General features: G+C 31.7%; 3 protein-coding genes across 4 annotated transcripts; 2 read left to right on the forward strand and 1 right to left on the reverse strand.

The window, feature by feature from the left end:
• Window positions 1–818: 818 nt before the first annotated feature.
• Window positions 819–5,537, forward strand: LOC112726957 (transcription factor UNE12). Of its 2 annotated transcripts, none has more exons than XM_025776539.2 (6): window positions 819–1,383; window positions 2,814–2,933; window positions 3,088–3,153; window positions 3,750–3,815; window positions 4,183–4,260; window positions 4,338–5,537. In XM_025776539.2, exons 1-6 carry the CDS (start codon window positions 1,015–1,017, stop codon window positions 4,563–4,565), a joined length of 927 nt encoding a protein of 308 aa, XP_025632324.1. In that variant the 5' UTR covers window positions 819–1,014; the 3' UTR covers window positions 4,566–5,537. The 2 variants fall into 2 exon arrangements, with proteins under 2 accessions (XP_025632324.1, XP_025632325.1); XM_025776540.3 differs by having other exon boundaries at window positions 850–1,374.
• Window positions 5,538–7,060: 1,523 nt separating this feature from the next.
• Window positions 7,061–10,370, forward strand: LOC112726958 (protein OSB1, mitochondrial). The gene is made up of 5 exons (XM_025776541.3): window positions 7,061–7,507; window positions 8,657–8,795; window positions 8,886–8,970; window positions 9,063–9,166; window positions 9,769–10,370. Exons 1-5 carry the CDS (start codon window positions 7,134–7,136, stop codon window positions 9,955–9,957), a joined length of 891 nt encoding a protein of 296 aa, XP_025632326.1. The 5' UTR covers window positions 7,061–7,133; the 3' UTR covers window positions 9,958–10,370.
• Window positions 10,371–14,364: 3,994 nt separating this feature from the next.
• On the reverse strand, window positions 14,365–15,977 carry LOC112726959 (uncharacterized). Its single transcript, XM_025776542.3, has 4 exons — window positions 15,472–15,977; window positions 15,158–15,387; window positions 14,939–15,038; window positions 14,365–14,847 (listed from the first exon to the last, which is right to left on the reverse strand). Exons 1-4 carry the CDS (start codon window positions 15,735–15,737, stop codon window positions 14,775–14,777), a joined length of 669 nt encoding a protein of 222 aa, XP_025632327.1. The 5' UTR covers window positions 15,738–15,977; the 3' UTR covers window positions 14,365–14,774.
• Window positions 15,978–20,346: the final 4,369 nt, after the last annotated feature.

The raw sequence follows: 20,346 nt of genomic DNA on the forward strand, positions 1-20,346 counted from the left end.
GTAAACAAAAATAATAAGAATTTCATAAATAATATAATAACATGCATAAAGGATAAAGTTGGTAAAAGATAAATAAAGATAGAGTATTGATAGCTAAAAGCCCGTTGGTGAAACGCAGAAGCTCAAAATTGTAGCTTCTTGTAAACGTGGTTTTGAAAGTAAAATCACTTCTACGTTCATGGATCAAAAGTTTACCAAACCAAAAATTGAAGCTTTTAAGAAGGTTAAACGTGCTTCTTCTCCTGTAAGTTATAACGCGTTTGCCAAACACACCCTTAAATGTTAGGGACACAAATAGAATTTACCCCAAACGTTAAAGATAAAAATAATACTTTACTATTATATTTTTTATTATTATATTTTTCATTTCAAATTTTTTGAATAAAAAAAATTAATTTTTAATTTATTTTAATTTATTACCAGATAAAATATAAAAATATAAAATTTTATATTTCTGTCTTTTATATTTTATTTTTATTATGTTGTTTTATCTTATTTTAAGAAACACGTAGCCTAAAAGAACAAATGGCCCATCCACTCTAACAAGTAACCATTAGCTCAAGCCACTTTCACTATTATTGGCTATACTTGGCTAAAACAAGCTGTTCACGGAATCTAACCTTTATGTAATTTTAACTTGCAAAATAGGGTTGTTTTTGGTATTTTCAAACACACAACGACAAAATAATGACCATCAACCGAACCGTACATGTCATATCGGTATACCAATAAACTAATTGGCACATGTGAAAAGTTTCCCTTTTTATTTATTCACTTTTTAACCACGATAAAGCCAAACGCCTCTTGTATCTTCTCCTTATTTTTTCCTCTGAGCTCAGAAGTCAGAACACTTTCGGGAAAAAAAAAAAAAGAAAAGAAAAGAAAAGAAAGAGACCCTTCTCTCCCCTTACTTCATGTAGCTTCAATTTACCCGAGTCAGAACTCATAACACGTTAGCTTCAACTCAGAACTCGACTCGCTCGAGTCCAAAAGAAACCCAACTCGCTCTCCCTCATGGCCAATCGCCATCCTTCCGAGGCTCCCGCCGCCGACGACTTCCTCGAGCAAATCCTCGGCCTCCCGAACTTCGCCTCCGCCGACTCCACCCTCGCCGGAGGAACCGGCGCCTCCTCTCTCGCCGCCGCCGCAGCTGCAGCTGCTGCTTCTCCAGCGGCGCCGATGATGCTTCAGCTAAGCTCTGACGACGCCTCCGCCGCGTACCTCGTCGGCGCCACCGCAGGTGGTGGTTTCCACCCGTCGCCGGTGTACGAGCTTGGGCTGAGCCTGGAGCAAGGGAATGGAGGAGGGTTCTTGAAGCCTGAGGATGCTTCTGGAAGTGGAAAACGGTTTCGTGACGACGTTGTTGATGGAAGAGTTAAGAATGTAACAATCATTTTCTCTTCTTTCCCTTAATTTTTTAGAAAATTAGTGAAATTCTATTTCTAGAAATATTTGTTTATTTATTTTCTCTGTGCCCGCGCGCGTTTGTTGCTTTTTGTTTTTGTAGTGTGTTGAAAATTGATACCGAGAGTGAGAGTGAGGTTAGTGCTTCAATGATTTCAAATTCAGTATAATATGGTAGTTTGCTTTATACTTTGAGTAAACAAAAAGAGTTCATGTTTTTGTTTATGCTTTCTTTTTTTGTTTTTTGGTCCATGCGATTTATTTTGTTGTATTTTATCTATGAGATTTGAGAGGGTTTATAGCTTTGGTGTATTTAGCTTTATAGTGTAGAAACAGGGTGAGCCTTGGCATAATGTTGAGATTGCTGGCTTGCAACCCGAATCTCGCATGAAAGCAAGGGTATGTAGGTTCATTCTTCTCAGACACCACTATATAGGAGCTTCATGCACTGGCTTGGAGAATAAGACTTGAGAGTTAAGTTTAGTGAGGGGTAAGAAAGGTGACGATCTTAGTTTAGGAAGGAGGGTTTTAATTTCTCGGCAGAATATCTTTTATTTTGGTTTGTTTTTGTGGTGTTTTTTTTTTTTTTTTTGGGGGGGGGGGGGGGGGGGTGTAACAAGTATGGCTGTCTACTTGTCTTGTGTCTAACAAGTAACAAGTGAGAATTTGTTGGTGGAATAGGAGTTGGTGTTCATAGAGAAATGAAAGATGTAAAGGGAATGTTATTGCAGAAAATAGAAGATGGAAAGTTATGTTGAGCATTGTTTATATGTGAATATGCTAGGTGTTTCCTCGGTTTCGGCTTTATGCTAACTTACTATGCCTATATAGTAGCAAAAGAAATTATAGAACATTTAGTTTGGAGTTGATAGAATCAACACCAAGTGTTGAATGGTACTTTTTCTGCAAAATTGAATCTCAGAAATAAGACTCTTCAACATGCTGTAGTGGTACGTTTCTTGGGCATGCTTTTGTTGATGCTGACTTGCTATAGGATCAACGAGTGCTCATATTCAAATTTTTGTACTTGGTGTCTGGATCTTTGTTGTGGTACTTTAGTTGGAGTATATAGCCTTTTAACATAATGCAGGAAGGGTTCGAGATGAAGATGAGTGTATTATGACTGTAAGATAGGAGCTCACTCTTAATACATTACTAAAACCCTGTTAAAATTGTTCTCATGGAAGTGATTTAACATTCTGCAAATATGATACATTTGAAACTCAGCTATTCAGGTCTGGGGGTTTCTGGTTAGGGCCGTTTCCTTTGGGTCTTTTAACCTCAGGTCTAAAATTATAGGACACATAATATGCTTGGTTTTGGCTTGGTCTTATATAAAATGCTTTCTTCTATGCTTTTTTCTTTCCCCTACTTCCGAAACAATAGCAATTTTTGGTGTTCTTTTGCAGGTTTTCCATGGGCAGCCCATGCCTACAACTGTTCCCGCTGCTCCACATCCACCAGGAATGCGCCCTCGGGTGCGGGCTCGTAGAGGTCAGGCTACAGATCCACACAGCATAGCTGAAAGGGTGAGCTTCTGGATATTTAAAAACATACTCTGCTGTTATGAAGATCTATTTATTTAGTTTTTGGCTGTGATGGTGTTTTAATTTAACTTTAGGGAGAAAATTGCTTTTGTTAATTCCTCAATCAGTTATTTTTCTTCATCGTTCATGTTACCAGCTGCGCAGAGAAAGAATAGCTGAAAGGATCAGGGCCTTGCAAGAACTGGTTCCCAGTGTTAACAAGGTATAGACTACTCAATACTGTCATTATATTGGACTCTTTAATTTTGCATCAGCATCAATAAAATTTGGTTCTTTGAGTTTTGACTGATTTCTGTTTCAATGTATTGTAATGTTGGAACACAATTTTCATTTCTTGCTTGATTAGAACATAATGACCTATATTGGCACGGTTTGTGTCCGTCTTTGGCAATGTGAATGTGTTTGTAGACTTCTTTGAATGTAAAAGTTTCTTGAAACATAATGCTTCAATATATGAATATGTAAATTGCTGGGCGATCTAGGAGCATCCGTTGTTTTTCCCCTCATTTTATTTACTAATAAGATAGTGAATACATTGTACATGATATCACAATATAGTTAATCAAGGAAAACTGCTTCTATCAAAGGGGTTTAAGAGGAAAAATGTTTACCAATGTTCTGCTTAGATGTGAAGTCTAGGGTGCTTGAAAAACGAAATAAATCTCTTCTCAATTTCAAGATATAATGAAACTTCTTTTTTTAAGTTGTGGTTCTGCAGTATTCCCGCCGACTTCCTGCACCTGCAGTTGTCTAATTATTTCATTTTTTCTGATGTTAGCTTATGTTTGCTTTGTTCAGACAGATAGAGCTGCTATGCTCGATGAAATTGTGGATTACGTCAAGTTCTTAAGGCTTCAAGTGAAGGTTATTGCCCTCGTGACACTCATCAGATTTCTATAGTTATTTTTGCTATATATCTGTCTGTTCTTATTAGGTCTCAATTTCTAATTAATTACTGCTTATAATGGGAGTTGCTTGACTCAGTTGGAGTTCCTCAATGGAAGTATGATTTCCCATATTTTTGTTAGTTGTAAACCCTTTTTCTCCTACAAACATGATAACAACTTCATGGATTTCTCTAGCCATCCATGGGAGTAGATATTGCTATTTGAATATGAAAAATTATAGTGAAATCAAAGCTCCTAATAGGATACAATTTTGAATTTTTCACCGATTTGAAACTACAAGTGCAAAGACTTTGCATAATTGTTTATTCATTGGGGTTTTTCAGGTTTTGAGCATGAGTAGGCTGGGCGGTGCCGGTGCAGTGGCTCCATTAGTAACCGACATCCCATTATCATCAGTCGAGGTAAGTGTTATGACAAATGTGTAGTTTGCAAAATTTCACTTTCCTGAACGACTCATCAAATTTAGTACCTTGATCAGGAAGAAGGCGGCGAGGGAAGAAACCAACCAGCTTGGGAGAAGTGGTCGAATGATGGCACAGAAAGGCAAGTAGCTAAGCTAATGGAAGAAAATGTTGGCACCGCCATGCAGTTCCTTCAATCAAAAGCACTCTGCATCATGCCAATCTCACTAGCTTCAGCGATATACCAGTCACAACCACCAGACACCTCTAGCATAGTAAAGCCAGAAACTAACCCTCCTTCATAGACACATATAACTAAGTCATGGGGTTCCCTAGGGATTCTTGAATGATCGCAAGTTTGCCACCTCATGTTTATACAAACTCGCAATAAAGTCGATCCTACCACTTCATTTAAGGAGAAAAGGGCAAATAAGTTCCTAATCTTTTATCACGAAGACAAATAAATCCTTCACTAAATTAAACTTTTGTTAATGGGAGACACATAAGTCCCTCTAGGGATGGTTTGAATTTGTATAGAGGGACTTATGTGTCTCCCGTTTACGAAGGCCAGGAACTTATTCGTAATTAACTTTGGTGAGAGACTTATTTGTCTTCGGAATAAAAGGCTAGAGACTTATTTATCATTTTCTTTTATTTAAAATATACTCAATTGTTTATGGATCCCCATCACTGTGTTGTGAGTGTGTGTGTAAATATGAGGCTGTGAACTTATGCTCATATAAGAATTCTAGGGGGTTCGCCCCATCAAGTGGTGCCCCTCAAGGGCCTACTCTACATTGCTGGGACCCAAGACCCAAGAGTCATTTGTCTGTTCCAAATCCCACCCTTAATTTTAGTCATTGGTTCCATCAAGTTGCAATCGAAGTCAGATGCCATAGTCTTTTTACCTTTCTTTTACCTTTGTTAAATACAGGGTTCTATGTCAATGTATTAAAAAATAGCAGGCCCCATCTTGTCTTGCAGGTTTTCAATTAAAGGGAGGAAAATGTCAAAAGCTTTCTCTTTATGTTTTTTGTATCCATGGGTGGGTGTTAGTGGAACATGATGGAAGCACTTTTTTATAGTGGGGGCTTAATATTTTTTTGGTTAGTGGGTAGTGGGACCTTGTAAAAGGCTTAGAGTGGTGTGTATATTTTAATTAGTGATGTAACCTTAGAGAGTTTGAAAATTGTAGAGATGAAATGGATAATGAGTTGCTTTAAGAATGCTGGTTCTTGCAAGTCCAATAGAAAATGATGATGCTTTTTTGTTTGTGACTTGTTTATTCTAAAATAATTGGTCTTCTTATCTATTGGTGTAAGCACAAGTTTGTGGGTGCTCTCTTCACCTAATCTTTATCAGTAAGTTGTAACCTTATGCAACTATAAAGTGACAATAACAATTCCATTTTGGTATATATTTCATACTTGAATATCTAATGACTATGATTTATGAATACCCAATACCAATTTGCCATCGGTTTCTATAATCTATCATAACCTACTAAAATCATTCTTTGCTAATAATAGGTGGGAATGGACTATTCATGTTTATTCTAATGTCAACATTCCTTCAATGTAACTCTCAACTTACCAGACAAGTCATGTCCTAACATGGCACTAAAATGTAGTCCTACGATGTGAAACCATTCATCCTATGCCTTTTGACCTTACAGTCACACCAACATTATTACATGTATGAAAAATGAAGTCACCCTAATGACAATCACCTTTCATACTTCATGACTCCACTTTCATCCTCCCATTTGGTTTAGTGTTCAAATAACTAAACTAATTTTTAGAGGAATCAAAGTTAGAGAAATTAGAGTAGATTATTACTACCAACATTTGTTATGATAAATAATTAAATATTATACGTGATACACATTAATTCTGGCTTTAAAATTACATTTGGTTGGTAAACGAAAACCAAATAGGCACGAAATAAGTACTAAACTACTAATACTTTTGGTAAAGGGTGCATAAAGCTTCTTTGGAAAAAGGCACTTTCAAATTTTCGTCATGTTCTCATTTTTTATTATTAAAATACTTATATTCTTTTAGAAAATGTTATGTATACACAAGAAATTAGCTATCAAATTAACTACTATATATTTATTTATAAATACATGATAGATGGATTCAAAATTTTAAATTTTTAATATAAAACATGAATTCATAATACAATTTTATTTTTAAAATTGTCAGCACAATAGATTAACTTATTCAAGATCGTAATGTCAAAAGATCTTAACTACTTGTTCTTGAATACTTATCAGCAAACTTTAAATATATAATATTTTAGCTCTTTTGGATTAAGTTAGTAAAACTCATATATATAATAAAAAATACAAATTCAGTAGAGATTATTTCTCATCTTATTAATCTATTTACTTTAAAAAAAGTTTTTCCAGTCAAAATACCTTGATCTAATAGGTTGAGAAAATCAAGATTTTATGTGAAATAAAAAAAAGTAAATTAAGTACGTAAAATGTAAAATCTTAATAAGATTTAAATAGTAAAATTGTTAAATATAGTACAAATTTTACAAAATGATTGACTCATTTAAAATGATGATATTGAAAGATTTTAAAAACTAAATCAAGATTCTAGTTACTAATAACCGTATCTTCACAAGAAATAGAAATAGAAAAGAGTACATCATGGTCTGCTATGCAACAAGCCACAACACAAACTTTAATGAGGAATAATAAGGCCCATTTTATATTGGGCTAACAATAAATTAATGAAAATGGGCCTAAGCCCAAATATCTTTCTTGCCAAAAGAACTGAGCGTCTTTCTTCATTCAGCATTTCCCTTATCAAGAGCTATGCAGAGTCACAGTTTCTCAGTCACAGCAAGTCAGCAACAAAATGATGGCGTTGTTGCAACAACCATCTTCATCATCAACGTCATGCACCATCTTCAGGAACCTTCTCATAGTTCCCAATTCAAAACCTAAAACGCAGTGTTTAACTCAGTTCCAATGCAAGAAGATGAGCAAACCAATTTCGCTCAAGTGTTCCTATTCCCCTTACTCAATCGAGCAGCAAACTCAGCAATCGCAGTCACAGTCACACGTGGCGTGCCCTAAGCCATCGGAGATTCAGTGGAAGAAGGAGCTATGCAACTCCGTCAGCCTCATCGGCGTCGTCGCCGCACCGGTGGAGATCAAGAACTTCCCCTCCGGTAAGGTTCTCGCATGGACCCGCCTCGCCGTTAAGAAGAACGCCACCCAGAATTCATGGTAACTATCTTTGAAACCGGATTTTTATTCATTCATTCATTCATTTTTATTTTGTGAAATTATATTATGCATTTGCTTCAATGGAAGGAACACAATTCTCTTGTTTCTTTTGGAGAAATCAGTCTTAGGGTTTGGAAGTGATAAATTTGTCTTCGCCATTGGAATAATATTTGAGTCGTCTTTCGTGGATTCATAATATGCTTGTATCAGATTAGGCTACTCTTTATTCGAAAATGGACGACTAGTTAGTGTTATGTACAAAATCTGTACATGTATGAATTTGTTTGGTGATCGATGAGGGACGGATTTGTGCAGTGTGGGATGAATTCGTCATATTCAAATTCTATAGGAGATTGAGAGGTTACTACATGCATAAATTCTTGTTAGAGAGGACTTGTATGAGTTTGTTACATCTGTTTGGTCTAGTGCTCAAATTTAGTAACAATACATGGATATTTTTTTCCCTATAGGAGCTAAGAATGTGCGAGAGATTATTAGTACATGGCATGAGGGTCGCATCCGATGAGGTCTTAAAGTAGATGTATGCAGCTGTTGTTAAATGCTAAGCAGAGACTGCTTCTAGAATTTGAACGTTTGACCTTCAAGTTACAAAATAGAAGGTTTACCTTTACGCACGTTGAAACTAAGGATTAGAAGCTTAGTCGGACAGTTAGTATTGATACTAAGCGACCTCAGCTATGGTAATCTTTTTGTGTCAATGTAGAGATGTGCTAGTGTGTATAATGTCGGTTTGATTTCCCTTGTTTGTTTTTGATTTATTTTATTTGATTGTTTTGTTCTTGTGTGTGCACTCAATGTCTTATGTTTTTTGCTTTTCTTTGGCAAGCACCTTTTATTATTGCATTGCATTCCATTTCTTGTTATTTTTGCTTTTCACAAAGTTTATATTTTTATTCTCTTTAGTAAGCACCTTTGGGTTCTACTGGATTGTATAACCAACCCCTTGTTATTATTCTCTTTTTTTTTTTCTCATCCACCTTCTTTTGTGGTTTTTCTAATGAAATTTTGTTTTAGAGAATGTCAAATGATTTGAAAATTTGAGTTTTATCTTAATACCACAGCAAACTCCTCATTTTGTGCTGACTTAAAATAAGTGTCTTTCTCAAAGAAGCTAGTTTTTATAATCAGGATTAATTTGACGTTCTGGGATGAGCTGGCCCATGCTGCTTTTCAGCATGTACAGAAAGGCCATCAAATTTACGTCTCTGGTCGTTTGGTGACGGATACAGTTGAAAGTGATGAAGGGAAGCAACAAACCTACTACAAGGTTTCTGTGATTACCGATAAATAGTTTACTTTTGTAATTTTGTTTTCTCGCTGCTGTCTGCAAGTGCATCACTATGTTATGTTCTCTCAGGTGGTTGCTCAGCAACTGAATTTCATTGAAGGGAATTTCTCGCCAGGATCCTCACATGATCAAGACTTCGATTACACGACATCTGGTATGACTTCTACTCTGAGGAATATAATGCTAACTTCAGGACGATTTGTTTTTCACCAAGATGACATTGACTATCTTCTGCTATTATCTCAGGTAAAAAAGCAAGTTATCCGGCAACGAATACTGGTTCTGTAGTTGAGTTATGGCAAGCATTCTTTGCTAGCCCAGGGGAGTGGTGGGACAATAGGAAAAATAAGGTAAGTTTTCAATATTAATATAGAAAAGTTGAATATTTGGTTGTGCTATTCCCTTTTAGCATTATGGATAAGTATTGTGTGCTGGCCATTGTTTCTTGTTTTTGGAGTTGCTTTGCCCTGGCACCCATACATGATCAAATTTACTTTGGCTTTACTGATTTATCGATTTCGTTTATTTTAAAGCACAAAAGTTTAAGGATAGATGAAAGCATCTGGTTCCAAGTCCATGACATGTATTAGGTCTTATTGAGATTCAAATAATAGTCATAATTAATCTGATTGATTTCATAAGCTCCTTTCATTCTCATGTCCTTACAGTTTTTCATGCTTTCCATTTTAGCATGAAGCGTCAGTTATTGCATTGAACCATAACAAAGGGGAAAATCCCAACATTTGGCAGCTTTGGATTATATTTAGTAGATCAAATCTAATTAACAATTCAATTCCTCAACTGTGGCTGAACTAACTCATGGAACACCCTTCTGAATTCTTTTTATAGCCATGTCTAACTTGCTTCTTAAAGTAGTTTCATTTTTTTCGAAGTCATCATGAATTTGTTACGCTTTATATGTTAAAATATATATATATTTTTAAAATTGCAGAGGAACCCAAAAGGCCCCGATTTTAAGCACAAAGATACAGGCGAAGCTCTGTGGGTCGATGGCAGATACAATCCACCATGGGTCAAGTCCCAACTCGAAATATTGGATTCAAGAATGGGATCCCTATCGGGTCACAACTCTAGGATGCCTGTAGATATGGTGACTGCAGATGAGATGTTTTCTTTCTGAAGGTTCACTGAATCCTTGTCGGAACCAAAATTCAATGTCAACTGTGGAACTTCTTTGTACAGTTTCCAATTTACCCACAAATTTTTATTCTTTTTCATGTCGCCGTTGTTTGTAATCTGTGGTGGTAATTGGTAAATCAACCGGGATGATCATAGTCGATACTGAATTTTGCATGTATACTTAATTATATTGTACTATCTTCTGAATCTTCATAGGGAGAATGATCCAAGTTTCTTTTATTGTGATAGCTACACTCAATGACGGAGAGGCTGATTGTTTCATTGCTAGCATTTTGGATAATTTCTTGTATGGTTTAATGGCATTTGAGAACTCATAATGGGAATCTATTTGACCAAACCTGATATTTTTTAACAGAAGATTTGATTAATAAAGCAGCTACATTAGTTGGCCAATGGAATAGAGTCAATAACCTATACAATATTAGAATCCAGAAGGAAAGTGTAATATAAACACAGTTATCTAGTTATCGTTGTACTTTTAATTTATTTATCATCATTGATAGAGTGTAGACGCTAATTATATTGGGATTCACATTTATTTTGATTTTTCATGGTATCTCACAAAGCTGTTGGTCAGTGGGTTGTTGTGTATACAAAGCCGGATTGTCCATTTAATCGATGGATGGATGGATATTATGTTAACTTAGTATGATGATTATTTTCATGTAACATTTATTGTTTGGGATTGTGAAGGTGTTAGGCAAACCCAACTCCAACTTCGGTGGAGGGGAAGTTGATTGATCTGAATCATGTGTCTACGTCATTGAAATGGTGAAAAATGGAAGAATCCAATGAGGCAACAACTCAAAATTATTAAAGCAAAGCTAGTATCTAGGATAATGACTAAAGGGTTCATGCATCTCTTGTCTATTTTTGGATTGATGAGTTTAGGACGTTACCATAACCATGTCTGCCCAATTTGGAGAATCCCATGAGTGATAGGCATGGACACTGTCTCACCACAATCAGTGAGTTTTGAAAACCATCATCATCATCTCTTTCTAGCATCTCTTAAACTCGATTATTGTGTTATTAGCACTACGACTGTGAAAAAGGTAAAGATTTTTCAGTGAGACTCTTTTATTATTATTATTATTATTATTATTATTATTTCACTGTTAAAACTTAAACTTGAGACCTCTGATGAATAAGAGATACTGGCTATCTTAATCAATTATTATTCGTTGATAGTATCCTTTCTTCGACAAAAAAAAAAGGAAGAAGATAAATCGATACTATTGTGTCATGATCACATTACACACTTCACAAGTGTAGTTTCTTTTTATTCATGTAATATAAGGGGTTTTTGCTACTTAATTAGAATATTTGGTTAATGAATAGTTTCTCAAATTTTAATCTCATTATACTACTATAAACAAATTTAATATATTAATTAGTCTTTTAGAAGTATGATATGACAAATTTGATTATGTTGTTGATTTATTATTTAATTAAAAAATATATAAATAAATATATATAATTATATACAAAATTTATAATAACTGAATTGATAACTAATTTTTAGTGTATATTAAGCATTTTTGTTTAGTTTCTCATATGACATGAGATAGATGTACATAAAAAGGAAAAAAATGGGCATAGCAATTTTTTTTTTTTGGTGACTACATAGCAATTTAATTTGTGAAAGAATAATTTATTTTCAAATCTTAAAAATAATAAAAATATGTTTGATTGGTCATTTTTAAAATATAACAAATCATCGGTGGAGAATGACGGAAAAGCAGTGGTAGCAATAGCTTTGCGTGCCCATACGGCCATACACAAAGGTGGAACCGGTGCTACTGACAATGAAACGCCGTAATGATGAGGACATGGAGGCCGAGAATCAAATTGTGACACAACCTTTGTTGATGAAGAAGGGAATGAAGAGTGGGTTGTTAGGGCTGTATATGGTTTGGCTAATCAAAAAATTAAATTGTATTTTGATTAATAAAAATTTAATCTTGATTAATTAATTAAATTGATTTTATATGATAAAATTGATTATTAACTGATTAAAAATTTAAAGATTAGTTTTAACTGATTATAAAAATAAAAACTAATTTTAAAAAAAATAATTGGTTTTTGAATAAAAAATTAGTTTTTAAAAGGAAAAAACCGTTTTTTGGATAAAAATTGTTTTTATAATTAAAATTTTAATCTAAAAAATTGAAATAAGAATTTTTTAAATTTGGTTTTGATTTTGGTGAATCGGATAAAAATCAATCTTTTAAATTTAGTTTTGGTTAATTAATTTTAAAAAATATAAATATAATTTTTAAAATTATTTTATTAAATTAATTAACCAAAATATAATTATAATTTTTTAATCGATTAACTATATTGTGCTTTTTAAATGTACACCCCTACTGCACGCTGATGGGACTGATGATGATGCGGATAATGAGCTGAAGATGATGCAGATGCTAGTGGAACAAAATTTGACAAAGGGAGCTGGGTTAATGTCTTGATGAAGATGGTTCCGTTGGAGGTGGAAAAACAGTACATCATGGAGATGGGGTGACTTCAAGCCATGAGGAAGTTGATGCTAGAAAGGGTGTATTGGATGAGGTTGGTTCGGGCACAGAAGCTAGAAGCCAGAGAGGATTTTTTTTAGAAATAAAATAAAAAAAATAATTATTTTTTTATATTTAATTTTTCAACTTTAATTTTTTAAATGCAATTTTTTTTTAGATTTAGAGCGAATTCGCCACATTCTTCGTGAACTCTATATTTTTTTATAGAGTTTGCCTAATTTTCGAAGAACTTCACTTCAATTTTTTCTAAAACCCACTAAACTTAAGTTTTTAAATTATTATCATCGTCTCCAAAAATACATAAGAATACACACAAAAATACACATACAACAACCATGACTTCTTCAACATTGTTGAAGGCAATGATAACCATTATCATCATCTCCAGACATATATAGATATATGGGAATAAGCCATATTTAATAAAGATTTTTTTTCATTATAAAAATTATATAATTTGAAAAAAAAAATCATATTTAAAAAATTAAAATTGAAAAATAGAATTTTGAAAAATAATAAATTTTTTTATTTTATTTCAATGAAAAATTCAGAAGCCACATGACCAGTAGAGATGAACAGACTTTGAAATGGGAGGAATAGATGTTTGAAAATAGAAGAGCATGAGACTTAATTGTGGAGTTAGGAGCAATATTGTACAATGAAAAAGATGATATTATAATAATTTTTTAATTGAATTAGATATTATCTGATAGAGGGTGTTTATGAAAAAATATTTGTCAATTACATATCAAAAAATAATATGTGAGAGATAAGATGATTATTGGTTTGTCAATGAAAATAGGTGATGAAAGAAAGACTTGATTTTGGGAAGAAGTTTGGTTACAATACGAATTTTTGAAAGGTAGATTTTCGAGACTTTTCTCAATTTCAAACCAAAGAGGATATGTTATAGGGGATTGTCAATTTTAGGATGAGTTAGAATAGATTTGGAACTTCCAATGAAGGCGAGATTTATATCAACGGGAGTTAAAACGAAAATGTTTGGTAACAAAAAATAATTAACCAAAATCAGCTAAAATTTATCTTATTTAGCATATATTAATTGTTGCAACAATTAATGAATGTTAAATAAGATATGTTCTAACTTTTTTTGGTCACCCTAGTATTACCAAGTTGAAACTAGTGAATCAATTGTATGATACTTTAAGGCTGCTTAAACTAGCAAATAATAGAGAGAATAGAGTTGTGTAGAAATTTGATAGAGAAAGAATATTTTCTATTAACTCTTTTGTATAAGTGTTGTAGGAAGAAACGCTTCTGGTAATAAGCTATAACTTTATCAAAATTATTTGAAGAGGTTTGATTCCATCAAAAATAAAATTATTTAATTGGTTTGTTTTAATAGGTAGAATGAATACTTAGGAAAAATTGAGTAAGCTGAGAATTTTTTACGAGGAAGAAAAGATGTTGAATATATATATTCAGCACTTGTTTTTTTATTGTGAATTTATTTGACATGTACGGTGTATATGATTATTTAATTTTGGGAGGTTATGATTTTTTTAGGTACATTAAAAAAATATTTTGAAAATAGGACAAGTGTTTTTATTAAAAAAGAGGAGCGCAAGAAGTAATTGATGTATTTGTAATATTTGAAATGTCTTAACGAAAAGAAATGGAAGAATTTTTTTTAGAATAAAAAAACAAGTGTAAAAAAAATTATTAACAATTTTTTCTTTTAGTCACAAAGAGCGAAGAAATGTGCATTTTTTAATTGTATATTTTATTCTTGTTTTTGTTCATTTTTTATTTCACATTATGGTGTTGAACTTGTTTGTTTTAAAGAAAGAAATTCTGAGTATATAATGCTGGGGAGATAAATATAGATGTAGATCAGACCATTAATTTTGTTTATTAAAAAAAAAAAAAAACGTTACAACTCGTAGATCCAACTTTTATACATATAATAATTTGTACACAAAACATATATAATGTATTGTAGGACAAAATGAGATATGATATCATATACCCTCTCTGATCTGTACAATTAAAGTAACATCATTTGCTTTTCTTCATTTTTTGTTTTGTTTTGTTTTGGGGATTTTTTAAAAGCATCCATACTCAATGAAGAAGCAAGGCTTTGTATATGGGCTATGGCACCTTGCTAGCTAATTGGTAATTACTATTATGACCTCTCACATAGGCATAGGCCACCAATTCAGTTTCTTGCTTTGCACAAACCAAACAAGGAATTCAATTCTCATGGTCCACTATTTCAATGCTTTAATTACTCCATGCTTCATAAACAACCCAATCCCTTAGCTTCTGATCCTTTCACAATCCTTAGCCTCTTGCAGGAAGAAATGAACATGCTGCAATAATATAATTAACATGAGAAAATAAATAAATAAAATTAAAAAATAAAAGAGAATTTAAAAAAAAAAAAAGAAGAAAGAAACTTACTTCCATGGCACATCTCCAACCAACATCCAATCACCATCTTTGTCTTCATAAGTTGGAGCAAATTCAGATCCATTGTAGCCTTCTCTTTCTGAATATTCACCTGAATTAAAATTAAAAAAATATAATTAACAAATTATGCTTTTCAATAATAGAAAAATATATAATAATAATAATAATAATAATAATAATTTGTGTTATTGAATTTTATTTGGTCCTTACCAAAAGTGCACTTGAACATATTTTCCAAAGCCATGAGTAATTCTTGGTAGGTGTTGTAAAAATTGAGATCAATCTTCCTCAAGTAAGGTGCACCTGCCATGCTCACTTTCACATACATACCAACCCCATCAACCTCTTCTCCCTTCTTCTTTTGTTCTTGTTGTTGTTGTACACCATTGTTCTTCCTGTAAGATCTAATTGGTGGCCACCCCACTACTACTTGCTGTGCTCTGCATTTATTTCAATAATAATTTCATTATTATCACAAATTTGAATATTGGATTTATTGTTTGTGATATATGTATATGACTTACTTTGAGGGTGGGACATTTTTGTCTTGGTCATCATTATGATGAGAAATCATGGTTCTCTTGTTGCTTTTGAGCTCTTCCTCATCATCAATGGATTCTTCAGGTGAAGATCTCTTGTTGCTTCTAATAACAACACTTGATGATGATGATGATGAGTAACTACATGACGAGAGTTTCTCATCATGTTCATCAGCACTGCCTGGCAAACCCAACCTCAACTCTGTTGCCTCAAGGTTCAAACCTACTTTCTCATAGCTACAATTCTCCATCTATATATTTTTTCAATTTCTCAATTGATCTAATAATAATAAGAGATGCTCACAATTTCTATGATAGAGTATTATGAAATTTCTTGTGTGTGAGAGAGAGATGTGATAATTGAGAAGGAATTGAAGATGTGGTGTGTGATGAGAATAGTTTGGTTGGTGATTTATTTTTATAGAAACATTAGGGAGGGACAATATCTAGGTGACTTATTCTTTTGGTGCATGAATTTCAAATCTTTACATGCAATGGTAGGGTCCTCATGTGGACAACTTATTCCATCTTTCCAAAACACTTAGTTAAATTCTGCTCTATGCATTAATTAATCAATTAATCAAATTATATTTCATAAGATGCTAAAAAGGAATAGTCACTCAACCAAGTTGGGTTTGTCTAATGGTTAGTTCACTAGTCCGTTTAAGTAAGTGTCGAGAATTTGAATCTCGTCTTGTGCGTACAGCAATCCATTGGTTAGCCGCAAATCTTTAAATAGAGCTCCGATCCGCCACGAATTAGTCCTTGACCTATCAGGCTGAAGGATACCGCAGAGAACCAAAAAACAACAACAACAATAACAACAACAACAACAACAACAATAACAATAATAATAATAATAATCACTCTACTAATAGATAAAATATAAAATTTACCTAAATTTTATTCCATGAAAATAATTTTATTTTTATCCTTTTGCGTTGAGAAACATTTAAAGTCATTCAATTTATTTTCATTAATATAAACATTCATAAGTTATACAAATACTAAGTAATAAATAACTAAGGATTTATTATTGGTTTGTAATAACATTTATTAATTTGTATATATTTTTCACATTTTAAGCTTTTTTTTTTCAACTCTTAAAACAAAAAAAATAGAAATAAAACATAACAATATTATATACAGCAAATACTCTTGACATCTATATACAATAATTATACAAATACAATTGTCATAAGCTAATGTGTATTTATTTATTTATTTTTTAAATTAAGAAAATAAAAAAAGAAAATATGCAAATTTGTTGTGGCATCCATAATTGAGATTGAGAAAGAGGGCCTACAAGCACACGGTTGAAGGAGCGCGTGGGGGTGGGGGTCAGAAAAGGGGGGGACATGAAAAAGCATGGTTGTAGGAGTGAGAGGGAACAAACACAGCCCATTGGTCCTCAAGATCATGGACCACATTAATGGACGGTTCTGATTGACAGAGAATCTTGGAGCGTTGGATCACGGGGTATAGAGGGGATAAGCTCATGTGATTGGATCCCCATCTAACATGTGGGTCGATGTTCTTATCACTCTTAACACACAAATGCCAATTCACTTTTTCTGTGCCTCATCCCATTTAATATTTTTATGGAAAAATCAAAATAAAATATGCTTGCTTATATCACCTTATGTTATATTATTTCAGCTCTCTAATTTTTTTCACCTCTAAAATCATAATTCACAAAGACCTTTTTTTTTCCAAGGTTTAGAATAATAGTGAGTAGTAGTAACAGTTATTTATTTATTTATTTATTTCAATACAATGATTGTGATTTTTTTTTTTTGGATTTTAAACCTTTATATAATTATGCTGTATATATAACAAAATTATGACATCGCAAATTTTTATATAAAACACAAAAATAAAATAAAAATGATACCAAAATATATTATATAAACAAACAAATTTTATCACAATAAATATAGAATTTGAATTGATCTCTATCACAAGACAATTTGTTATTTAAAATTTAAGAATATACAATTCAATTTTAAAATAAATTTATTTAGATAAAATCTTCTATTTTACAAAAATAACACATAAGAAAATACAACAAATCTTTTGTCTAATAAAAAAACACGAAAAAGAAAAAAAGAACATGTTGGGAGAAAGAAAAAGTAAAAGAAGATATGTTGGGCAAAATTTAGGTGTTACAATTAAAAAATTTTAGTGTTATTTTTAAAAAACTTTTGTGCTATTTTTATAACTTCTAATTAGTTAAAAAATTTTCCCTATCAACCTTAATAAAGTTCAGTGTTAACATTTAAAAATTTTCTGTGTCAAGCTTAAAAATTTATGGTGCTATTTTTTTGATAAATTATGCACAATTCAAAACTTCTCTCGTCTTCTTCTTTATCATTGTCATGGTCGTCATCTTCTTTTTTTCCTTCTTCACATTTTCCTTCTTGTTTTACCTTTTTATAATTTTTTTTTTTGTTTTCATTCTCTTAAAAAGAATAAATATAAGAAAAAGAAAAAAATTAAATAAAAAAATATTGTAATAACACCAGAAAAAGAGGAAGAAGAGGAAAAGAAATAAAAAAACTTAGCAACAATAGTAGTAATAGAAGAACGACGAAAAAAAGAAAATACACGAAAAAATGAAAGAACGTGAAAAAGAAAAAAAAATGCGTGATTTACATACAACTTGTGTGAATAATTTTTGTTGGATTTTGACCAACTTGATTAGACTTGATTGATAAAAAATATTTAAATATATAGCAGAGCTCATATTTTTATTACACTATTTTAAAAAAATTTAATTATTCTATTGTAATAGATTTATTTAATTATTGTAAAAATGAATTATTTAATTAATATATACATCAATTCATATAAATATACAAAATATATAATGACTGATATTTAGTATACATATAATATATTTTATCTTTATATATATAAGTTCTCATATTCATCAACTAGATTCTAAACCCACCATACTGAACCAAACTTTAACTAGTTGGGTTTATTCTTTCTGGTTTATATTCTAAGAGTCTTGTTTAAGCAATATATAAAAGTAGAAAAAATATAAAAGTAATGTTTTAAAATTTAAAAAGCCAACCGGTTTGCTATATGGGCAGTGGTATTAAGCACATGAATCACATCTTGTTTATTTCGCCCACATTATTCATCACCTTAGCTCACAAGTAACAATATCATTATCACATTTTAAATCAAACCCTTAATTATTAAGATGTGGTCTTTTCCAATCTTTGGTTATGTATCACCCTTAGGGTCAAATAAGTGACCAAAACACATTCAAATATACATTGAATTTGTGCTTAAAACACATACTTTAATTACCCTTTACGTCTCTTTTTGTATTTGTATAATTTAATTTCACACTGGTTATAATGGGTACCACAATAATAACCAAACACACTTCTTTTATATACATTGGATGCTTCTATAGTTATTCTATATATAGCTCCCTTAATATAAAAGATATCTAAATTCATGAATGTGTGACAACCATTATTATTTGTTCATCACTATACATATATATACATGGAACTTTATGCAAGATCATGGATTTGTGTGTATTGCTATTATGATGAAAGGTACCACTCTATTTTGTTAAATTAAAGGGAGAAGACAAAATTTGGATAAATGTTAATTGTTTATAGAGAAATTCTCCTTAATTATAAGAATAGTAAAATAGATTTGTTATTAATTAATAGATTAACAACTTAAAATAGAATAACAAATTCTGTTTTGTGCAAAAGAATCTGTTGTTACATACACAATTTATCACTATTCACTACTACTCTCTTTGAATCCTTCACTGATATGTAGATGACACATTATTTTTTTTTTTAAATTCAAATCAATTGGATTGTAATTAGAATTAAGTTGAGCTAACTCGCTCAAATTCAACTTGTTAATAATTTGATAAGTTGAGTTCATAAGTTTATGCACTGAATTTGAGCTTAAACTTAAATTCATATATTAAATGAGTTGGGTTTAAACTTAATTTATTAGTTCATGAATTGATTTGATTATATATATAATTATGTATTTTACATATCAAATTAATAATAATACATAATTTTACACGTCTACACATATAATTATAAGATGAATTCTATTCAACCCTCTCTAAAATAACATGTAAGTTACTCTTAATGATGTATCACATTTTAATTGGTCATTATCTTAATTATAGTTGGATTATTTTGTAATTTATTATTTGAGATGAGTAATGGTATAATTTCTTGAAATATCAAAACTCCACTGCTGTTAATTGAAGGACCTTTCCACCCCTCCATTTTTTCTTCATCGCGTAGCTTCTGTCCTTCCAAACATCACCGTCGTCGTCGTGACAAGAAGCGCCAACGTTGTCGTCATTATCTCTTAACGATGTCGTTGAATTCTCGTCATCTGTAACTTTGCCGTCTTCCCAATATAGCCAGTGCTGACGTCATCGCTATCTCCTATCCTCTCACTGGATCCCTCTTTCTGCCCCTGGATCACTTCTTAATAACATAATTAATGGTTAGTTTGGTTATTAAATTTTTTTATTAAAAAAATATATCTTTATTTAATTAGATGATAGAACGTATATTCATCTGTAAAATATAATATAATAAAATAAATTTATTCAGAGTATTTAAAATTATAATTAAATCAGAAACATACAAATATAATAATAAAATTTGTATTTTAAACAAGTAAATATATCTTTTATCATACATAAATTATTTAAAAAAATGAATAAATAGTTAAGATTAATAACACAAGTTTAAAAAGATAAAATCCAACTTTCTTACAAGTATTTTTTATAGTATTTTTATTCTTTTAAATTTTAATTTATTAGCACTTTATTATTTACTTAATAATTAA

This window comes from Arachis hypogaea, chromosome 12 (assembly GCF_003086295.3).
Source record: "Arachis hypogaea cultivar Tifrunner chromosome 12, arahy.Tifrunner.gnm2.J5K5, whole genome shotgun sequence".
Lineage (NCBI taxonomy): Eukaryota > Viridiplantae > Streptophyta > Magnoliopsida > Fabales > Fabaceae > Arachis > Arachis hypogaea.

Coding starts and splice junctions, on each gene's coding strand:
- LOC112726957 (XM_025776539.2), top strand. CDS start 1,015: ATGGCCAATCGCCATCCTTCCGAGGCTCCCGCCGCCGACGACTTCCTC. Junction 3,154..3,749: donor TGGTTCCCAGTGTTAACAAG/GTATAGACTACT, acceptor TGCTTTGTTCAG/ACAGATAGAGCTGCTATGCT. Junction 4,261..4,337: donor TCCCATTATCATCAGTCGAG/GTAAGTGTTATG, acceptor TACCTTGATCAG/GAAGAAGGCGGCGAGGGAAG.
- LOC112726958 (XM_025776541.3), top strand. CDS start 7,134: ATGATGGCGTTGTTGCAACAACCATCTTCATCATCAACGTCATGCACC. Junction 7,508..8,656: donor AACGCCACCCAGAATTCATG/GTAACTATCTTT, acceptor TTTTATAATCAG/GATTAATTTGACGTTCTGGG. Junction 8,971..9,062: donor CTTCGATTACACGACATCTG/GTATGACTTCTA, acceptor CTATTATCTCAG/GTAAAAAAGCAAGTTATCCG.
- LOC112726959 (XM_025776542.3), bottom strand. CDS start 15,737: ATGGAGAATTGTAGCTATGAGAAAGTAGGTTTGAACCTTGAGGCAACA. Junction 15,388..15,471: donor AAAAATGTCCCACCCTCAAA/GTAAGTCATATA, acceptor AAATAAATGCAG/AGCACAGCAAGTAGTAGTGG. Junction 14,848..14,938: donor GTTGGAGATGTGCCATGGAA/GTAAGTTTCTTT, acceptor ATATTATTGCAG/CATGTTCATTTCTTCCTGCA.